The sequence below is a fragment of the Cygnus olor genome, chromosome 11 (assembly GCF_009769625.2).
Source record: "Cygnus olor isolate bCygOlo1 chromosome 11, bCygOlo1.pri.v2, whole genome shotgun sequence".
Taxonomy (NCBI): Eukaryota; Metazoa; Chordata; class Aves; order Anseriformes; family Anatidae; genus Cygnus; species Cygnus olor.
The window spans coordinates 20,280,508-20,288,905 of record NC_049179.1 but is presented as its reverse complement, the minus strand read 5'-3'; the positions used below and the strand labels follow the sequence as shown (position 1 = coordinate 20,288,905).

At 48.4% G+C, this 8,398-nt stretch overlaps 1 protein-coding gene across 6 annotated transcripts in view; it reads right to left on the bottom strand.

The window, feature by feature from the left end:
* Positions 1-2,112: 2,112 nt before the first annotated feature.
* Positions 2,113-8,398, bottom strand: part of SMAD3 (SMAD family member 3) — a 75,390-nt gene continuing 69,104 nt past the window's right edge. For all 6 annotated transcript variants that reach the window (XM_040570433.1, XM_040570432.1, XM_040570437.1 and 3 more), the window contains exon 9: positions 2,113-6,919. In XM_040570433.1, the coding sequence (XP_040426367.1) occupies positions 6,796-6,919 (124 nt within the window). In that variant the 3' untranslated portion in view covers positions 2,113-6,795. The remainder of the gene's footprint in view (positions 6,920-8,398) is intronic.

The following is an 8,398-nucleotide window of genomic DNA, read 5'->3' as shown; positions in this document are numbered from 1 at the left end:
AAGAGGTTACAGCAAACACTCCAAAGGCTGTGGAAGATTAATTTAAACTAAACGGGCCTGATTAAATTGCAATGCCATCGTTAGCCATGGCACGATTATCAACTGAATCTCATGAAAACACAGCATAACGAGCTGAACTGTGAAGGCTCCATCAGCCTACACGGTGCCTGTTTGACCGCCTCTGGGTAGTTTTCCTTGGAGGTGCAGAGCTGTCACGCGAGGGGTGGCAAGGGCATAACGGCGTGCGGATGTGACGAACAGAAAGGCAGTGTGTGAAAGGCAGTGAGGAAATCGAACAGTAACATTACGTTGTCTTCCTATTGCTCCACTCTGGAGGCAGCTGTGACCCTGCAAACACGTGCACTGCCTTTGGCAAAGAGCCGTGCTCCAGGAAAGGTTTGCAGAACGCCTTTCTCTTCCTGCGCCATCGTCTGCAGACCACTGCTGTTGGTTTAACCCGGTGGCCTTAGATTTGATTTAGTGCATTTCAGACGGATTTTATCTCGGTGCTCGGAAAGCATCCTCCCCCCTCCAAAGTTAGCAGACACAGCGCTCTGTTGGAAAGCCAATTCTCCACGTGCACAAAAGTCCCAACCTTTGCAGGACAGCCAGCGAGGACCCAGCTGCCTAACAAGGGAGCTTCCTGCAGAACCTGCGGAGGAGACACCCTGCCTTTCAGCCAGGAGGAAGCATGGAGAAGGGAATGAAACCTGAACAGAATCACACGCCTCAAGTCTAACATCAGAGCCCCCCTGCTCCCCTTGTCTTCAGAACGGATCTGCTGGTAGGGCGCTCCGTTAGGGGCTGGCGGCGAGGCGTAGCCCTACAAACCAGGCCGCTGTCCTGACCAAGGTCTAGGATTACACTTGCGAGAGGACTTTCCTGCCCCTTGGCAGATAACTGTTGGTTACCCAACTTTCTTCTGAACTGAAACCTCCAGGGAATGTTGATTCACTTTCTTTTTTTTTGGGGGGGGGAGGGTGCTAAGTCTTTGAGGTTTTCTGTTTATTATCAAACCTGTATTTTGCTTCAGCTTCCTTTTATCAGTGCAAATGAGTTTTTGATACTGAAATCCGTGATATATTCAGGTGACAACTAGCAGAACTCACAGCTCCGAACTGGTTTACTACATCACACATGCATTTTGGCAGCCCTACTATAAAACCTGGACAAGACCCTTTTATTACCACATTGTTGGAAAACAGAGTGGAAAAAGTATTCTCGTAAATCCTCTGTCAGGAAAAACAACAAAAAAAAAATCTGAATTTCAGTGAAACCCTAGGAGGAACGTTAGGAGTTCACAGACTTAGATCATAGTGTGCCTTGGCTTTGTCAGGAACGCTATTTGGAGAATGCCCTCTCCGAGGCTGGCTGAATGCCAGTGTGTAGATACCTTGCTTCCCAGCCCGGCTCCTCGCTGCCTGCCTCCTGCTTCGCTCAGCATTTCACAGCCCGGGCCCACCTCTAGGTGCAGCCTGGTACTGACAGCAGCAGGGACACGTCCACGGCACCCAGCTCGCTCAGGCTGGGTGTGAAGGACTCTACCCAGGTAAAGTCTGGCTACTGTTTAACTTCTGGCTACAGTGATTGTTGAAGATGCTCTCCTTGAGTGGCTGGAAGCAGCAGCAGCACTGCTGCAAAGAGACCATGGGCCTGAGAAATCTGTTATAGCAAGGGACAACAGCCAAAAATACATCTTAGGAGGTCAGAACTTCATCTAGGAACGTAATGCAGCCATGCAGCAGCTTATGTGGCATAGGTGGACTAGGTGGGATAGCTACCTCTGACTTCTCCAGCAATTCGACAATAAATCCTTTGAGCTGCAGTGCTCCACTTCTACTCACCTTTGAAACCCATTAGTTAAAAGAACTGGTTGCGTTGTTTTTTTTTTTTTTTTAAGCAATGCTATTTCTGGCTTTAAATTCACAAACAAACTGCCCAAAGAAAGATGACCTTACCTGTAACCAAGAGCTTATGTGCACTGCTGGAAACGTCCATCGTCATACCTAAGGACACTGCTGGCTCTGTATTCTGTGTGGTTTCAAAACTCCAAATGCTTTCAGTTTCTGTCCTTAAATATATTTTTACAGTATCCTTGTTTGCTCATGAGCCTCAGTTTTCAAATCAAAGTTTATTAAAATGTCAAAAATAGAACTTACAGTTTCACATATGAAATAAGAGGGCATACATAGTACAGGTCTTTAGTAACAAAATAGGTGAATAATGCTTAACAAGCTAAAGCATGTAGGTGACATCACCGGTCATTAACATACAATCTCAGGTTACGAAGATCTAAACACTACTGCATACATGCTCATACATATCTATCAAAGGGGGAATAGTTCAATCGAGAGTGAAGGAAGTAGGCTGCCTCCTCTGTGAGAGTGAACTAGATGCATCTCAGCAGCAGAGACCGGTGCAGACTCCTCTAGTGTCCGCATACCGGAGGAAATGTAAGATGAACCGAAACATTTATGGAATAGTATGTTATTTTCTTTTTAAAGCCTCATTAATCTGAAAAGACCTGAAGACCACAATTCAAGGGCCCCTCTGGGAACCTGACTTATTGCTAAAAATACAACAGCAACTCGGGCAAAGACTCCTGCTGGAGGAGTCCTTATTTTGCTTTGTGTGCCAGGGCTTGTTGCTCAGCTCTGAGATGAGTCTCTTGTTCTCATGTCAGTAACTGCCTGTTTCTAGCAATCACCAGAAAGGGACGTAATGAAGGATTTAATGTCTGAATCCTTTATCGCCCTTTCTGTTAAATATTTGATTCATCTGAATATTCAAGAAAGACAACATAAATACAAGCATGTACATAATAAAAAACATATACTGAATTTCTTAACCATACCGCTCAATCAGCTACTATATAGCGACTAATTATTTCTCATTCTAGCTTACCAGCTTATTCGTGATATTCCATTCCTCCTACCTATCCAGTACCTTAGAGAACTAGGAAAGCTCACGGATGTTTTGCGATATGGCTGAAGTCCTTCACTGAGCTGGGTTCTTCTCGCTCCTCGTGCTTTTTCTAGTTAGTAAATAGCACAAGGCGTGGATGCCAATACTTGCTGCTTGAGCTGGAGTCCTGAATATTCTTCAACCTGGAAGGGAGTCCTCTGCACGCTTCAAAGCATGTTGATCCTTTAGGGGAGGGGAAACCGATTTGCTTACTGCTTTCTCAAAGGTTACCCCGCAACCTTCTCATGGTAACTGTGGATAACCAGAGCTTTGAGGAAATGTCACACAATCAGATTTCTCCATCTCTGTATAAACGCATGCTGATTCCTGACAATTAAATCAACTGGATAGCACTGGATTACTTCTAAGAAAAGCTTAACACAAAATACACACTGCAATTCAGTTCAATACATTAATAATAATAAAAAAATCACCACAGACAAATAAAACCACAAGGCCATCAATATCATCTGCCAGCAGCCAGGCCCTTGTGTACGGCTACACCAATTAAAAAGAGTCAAAGTTCCTGCTAGTGACTCTCTACTAGTAACAAAAATGTATGAAATCCTGGTAAAACTAGCCAAGACTACCACTAAATGAGAAGATATTCCAGTACAGTCGTGTAATCTAAGCTAGGGCGTGGTTGATTGCATACATTTGTGCTACATATCAAAGCTACTTTAATAAAGTTTTAGAAAGAAAAGTAAAATCAAGAGTAAGCCACGTGTACCTCTGGGGCACCGCTGCCTCCAACAAGCTGCAGCCGAGTGCTACCTCTTCCCTTCCTTAGTGTCTGCACAGATGGCGTGATTAAGCACACTTCAGACCTGGCAGGGGAATTAATTTGCTTTCTTCTGTACAGTTCACCTCAACTGCGCAACTGCAAGGAAACAACCAAAACGTCCCTTGGATCACACCCTCCCCAGCCTTTATCTTCTCATTTGTTGCGTGGGGCAGGACTTTCCATTTGCCTTTATAAGGTAACATCAGAAACCAGAAAGCTTTTATGAATTAGTGCGAAGGCAAAGGGGAGGAGAGGAAATTAATACTCGAGTGAAGATAACCTCCTCTCAATTTGATCTAACGGTACTGCTGGACTGGCTTGCATTTTTCATCTGAAGCCATTTTACTTAAGGGATGATGAGGTGAGATTAACCAAAGGTTTTATCCATCATCCCAATCCTGTTTCAAAAGGCATCTGTTAGCAGCGGCTGGCGATTCACTATCCGTTATCAAACAAAAGGTACAAGTCTGGTCAGAGAGGAAACCCAGCTCCAGTCCTCAGCTGGGCGGAGGCAGCGATGATTCTGCGTGCAGACCTGAAGCCGAAGCCAGGTTACTGCAGCTTGTCGCCTCCGGGTCGGGCTGGGTTCCTGCACACGCCACCGCGTGTAACGAGCTTTCTGAGCCTCGAATTTAAGATGCCGTCTTTGGTGCTAATGCACAAGACACCACTGAGCCCAACCTCCTCCATGATCATGCAGATGAAGAAAAGTTTGGTAAAATAAAGCAAATGTGACTTAACGCCGCTCGAGGAAGGAATCCTGGGGCCATTTTTAGAGCATTTTTTTTCCTCTCTCACTAGAACAGCAAGTCAAACATTTCCACAGAAGTCCGCATAAATTTGTTTGCAACTATGTTAGGAAACTGCATCCGAAAGTACGTGCCTAATCAACCCACAAGGACAGACAGACCTACTTCTTCAGTGGCTAGAGAACGCTATTTTATACAGATGCTCTTATTGCACAAGTCCATGCAATCAGAGATTTAACTAAAAAAATCAGACACACTGCAAAAACTAAAAAAAAGAAGAAAAAAATCCTAGAAAACCTCCAGCGCTATGCCACAAGCCGTGCTGAACACACAGTGAAAGCTCCACAGTCCTGCAGGAGGCTGCTGAGACGTGCCTGCGTTGTCCCTGCATCATTCAGGAGCGTGCCCACCACTGAAAGGCTTCCCCAGGATTTACATTTCACATACAAAATGTCATTTCTCACTTCTGGAAGAAAACTCTCTGCTAAAGCCTCCCCCATTTGCCTGGTAAAGTGGCTGCTGAGGCTCCCGGTGGTCTCTGTGCCCAGCGCACCCAGGGCCCCGGGTCCAGAAGCGCCGGGTGTTGCAACCCCAGCGGTGGGGCTGATGCAGGGCGGTCTCAGAGGAACAGGCACATCCCAAAAGCCTCTCCCTACAGACAGGCGGGTGCATGGAAGCTGCTGGTGAGTGTCTGGGGTCGCACAAGTCCCTTCCCCACCGGGGAGCAGGGCTCTGGCACGCAGGGAAACTTCCACTGGGCTCTTGGTCGCATCTGGGAGCCTAAAACTGTGCAGGACGAAAGTTAGCACAAACCACCGTAATGTCCGTCACAGTCTGTCTTTCCCAGAGCCAGATCTTGCGTCTCTGCCTTTTGGATATAGAAGGAAAAAAATAAAATAAAAAAGATTTCCATAGGAAACTGATTATCGCTTTCTCCCCTCCCCCTTCCATTTTGGCACAAAGGCGTACGATGTTCAACAGAGATATAAAGGAACGGATAATTGGATAGCACTGACAAAGCTATGACACTAATTTGGCAAATTTGAACCATAAAACCAAGTTTTGTTGTTGTTTTTTTTTTTTCCAGTTGTGGAAGTTGTTTGCCATGACAGTTGCTACAGGGAAAAAGTATTAAACAGTCTGGAGCATGTATATTTAAAATGAACATTTTATAATACACGTAAATACACTCTCCCAATTTCTCCAGGCAAAACCACATCTCAGAGCATTTCAATCAGATGAAATACGTTTTTTAACTGAGTTTTTGTGTGTCTGAGATGCCCTGGTTCGTGCACAGTCATGGTGACAGCGTGGGATGACCTACTGAACTGTGTTTTCTGCAAATGGCAGCAAGGGCTGTTCACTCCCGTCTCTCGAGCAGACCTGGACGCTGAATTCACTCCGCCCCTAAGACTTAAGAAGTGGCAGATACCATTCGACATACTGAGAAAATAGAATACAAACTTTCTGTAGTTAATGTAAATAGACTGCACAATAACAAAGGCTTAACTTATCCAGCAAGAGCTCCCCACATCACAAATGTCTGTCTGTGAGCAGCTCTAGTCGAAAGTTGCTGCAGCAATATCAGAAGGTGCCTTCACTTAGGCCTTTTGCTTCGTGTAAATCCAGTCTGAGGCACTTGGGGCGTCAGCTGCATCTCTCGGGCGCGAAGCAAGGCTCTGCCTCCTCGTTACTGGTCCAGCATGGGAAACTTTCCTTTTGGGAGCATCGCTGGGGGAATTCGCTCTTGCATGTGCTTTAAATGTTTCCTCCCCCCCTCCTGCTGCAATCGCAGGGAGAACAGGTGTCCTCAGATGGATGGAGACAGTAACGCATGAGCAAGAGTCATCCCAAAGTCCCGCCGTACCTGGCTTTTCCAAGATGCTGCGTGACCCGAGGCTGGAGGCGTGAGAGGCAAAGGGAAAGTTCCCTCCCCGCCGGCTGGTGCCAGCGGCACCATGACACGGCTGGAGGCAGAGCACTGGCTTCTCTCCGCTGAAACCAAGTCCATTTTTTTCATCATGATAAGCTTCAGCTTCATGCTAACTGCAATGGCCCATAGCATTGTAACCAAAGTGCTAACAGGTTCAGTGGAAGTGGCTTAAATGGGTCTTTAAGTTTCATTAAAAAAAAAAAGAAAAAAGAAAGAAACAAAACAAAGACAACCCACTTTTTAGCAGATCTTTTTCCTTATCACTTCAGTAACTGGGAGTTTGTTTTCTACGCCTTTTGCTAAGGGTTAAGCCAATTCCATTTTCCAGTCCTTGTTCCCCCCTCCCGCCCCCAGGAAATATTTCCTTAGGAGACGCTGGAGCAGCGGATGCTGGGGGAGCCCATCTGGGTGAGGACCTTGTCCAGCCACTGCAGAGGACCGTTGAGATGCAGTTCGATCCAGCAGGGAGTGCTGGTCACAGTCTGCCGCCTACGAGAAAGAAGGGGTGGGGGAGAGAGAGAGAGGGAAAAAAGAACATAAATGTGACTTGCAAAACTTCACAAATGTGAAAAGGTTTTACAGCTACCGAAGCATTCTTTCCTGCTTAGACAATAGTCTTGCATGCGGGGCCAAAGGAATGTCTCTCTCCTCTTTAACATGCTTCTGGCCTATGCTGCCGGCTTCTTTAACACCCGATCTTTTCTCTTTACATCTCTTATCTCAAAGGAAAACCTCCCTCTATAATCTGTTCGCTCCTCAGATTTCTGCAAACGGGCAGCTCCTGACTCCCTGAAGAGAAAGGAAGGCTTTTATCTGAGCAACACTCCAGTTTGATTTTGCAGGCCTTGCGCCTCCTAACTGGTTAGCAACGTCAGCTGTTTACCAAGCACGTTCGGTTTCTCTGTGGGTGAGACCAGGGTACTCTCTTTTCGCCAGATCTTTCAGTTCTGGCAGGACGTGGAAGTGACGGGGCCACCACTCAGCCACCTGAATTCCCTACCCCAGCCCTGCAGAGCCCCTCGTGCAGCCAGAGCCGCTGCTCAGCGCCCTTTAAGCAGAGAGCAGCCTGGGGGACGTGCTGGGCCCCACGACACGCAGGCATGCCGGGCAGCGAGGCAGAAATCTGGTATTAATGCGTGTGGTTTAAAGCCCCTCAGGAGCTGGTGGCTGTGGCCAGAGAATAGAGGGGGGACACCCTGCTGGGTCCGAGGACTTTTCGGTGCCACCAAGCACCTTCCCCTCTCCTATCTGCCTCTCTGTTGTTTGCCCTCAGGACCCCATGGAGTGTCTCCAGATGGCGAAGCAGGAAGAGATGGGGAGGAAGGGGAGGGAAGCGAGGCCGGGGCACAGGGTCCGGGGCTGTGCCGAGGGACGGCAGGACTGCTGGCCTAGGCTGAGAGGCACGGACAGCTGCTGTGGAGGAGGAGGATTACAAAGAGAGAGAAAGAGCCTGGAGACAGCCTTGTTTTACACCCGCGTTTCCCACAGAAGCTGTCCTTGGAATCTGCCTGTGGGAGGGAGAAGCCAAAGTCTGCGGGGCCCTGGGAGAAGCCGCTGCCGAAAGAGGGACCCTTCCCCGGGGGACAGTCCCTCTGCTCCCAGCACCATCCCTGCCCCTTCGTGGCAGGATAGAGGCGGAGGGCTCCGGGGTACAGCTCTGCAAGGCTTTGGCCGAGGGCTGCAAGGCGTCGTGGCGACGGATCTGCATCCCTTCTGCTTTGAACCGAAAATGGCAGCGGCTCCCTGAAGGCACCCCACCCATTCCCAGCTCAGGCGCGGCCGAGCGGAGCTGGCAGGCGACGATGCCCCGAGAGTGGGCGTATGGGCAGGGCCCGTCCCACGCAGCCACCTAACGGAGCGTGGTTTGCATTACGGGGTACCTCGTGAGCTGCCTGGGCAGGAGGGCCGCAGGGCAGGGCGCGCAGAGCAGCCCTCTTGCTCCATCGGCTTCAGTGGAGCAAACAAACC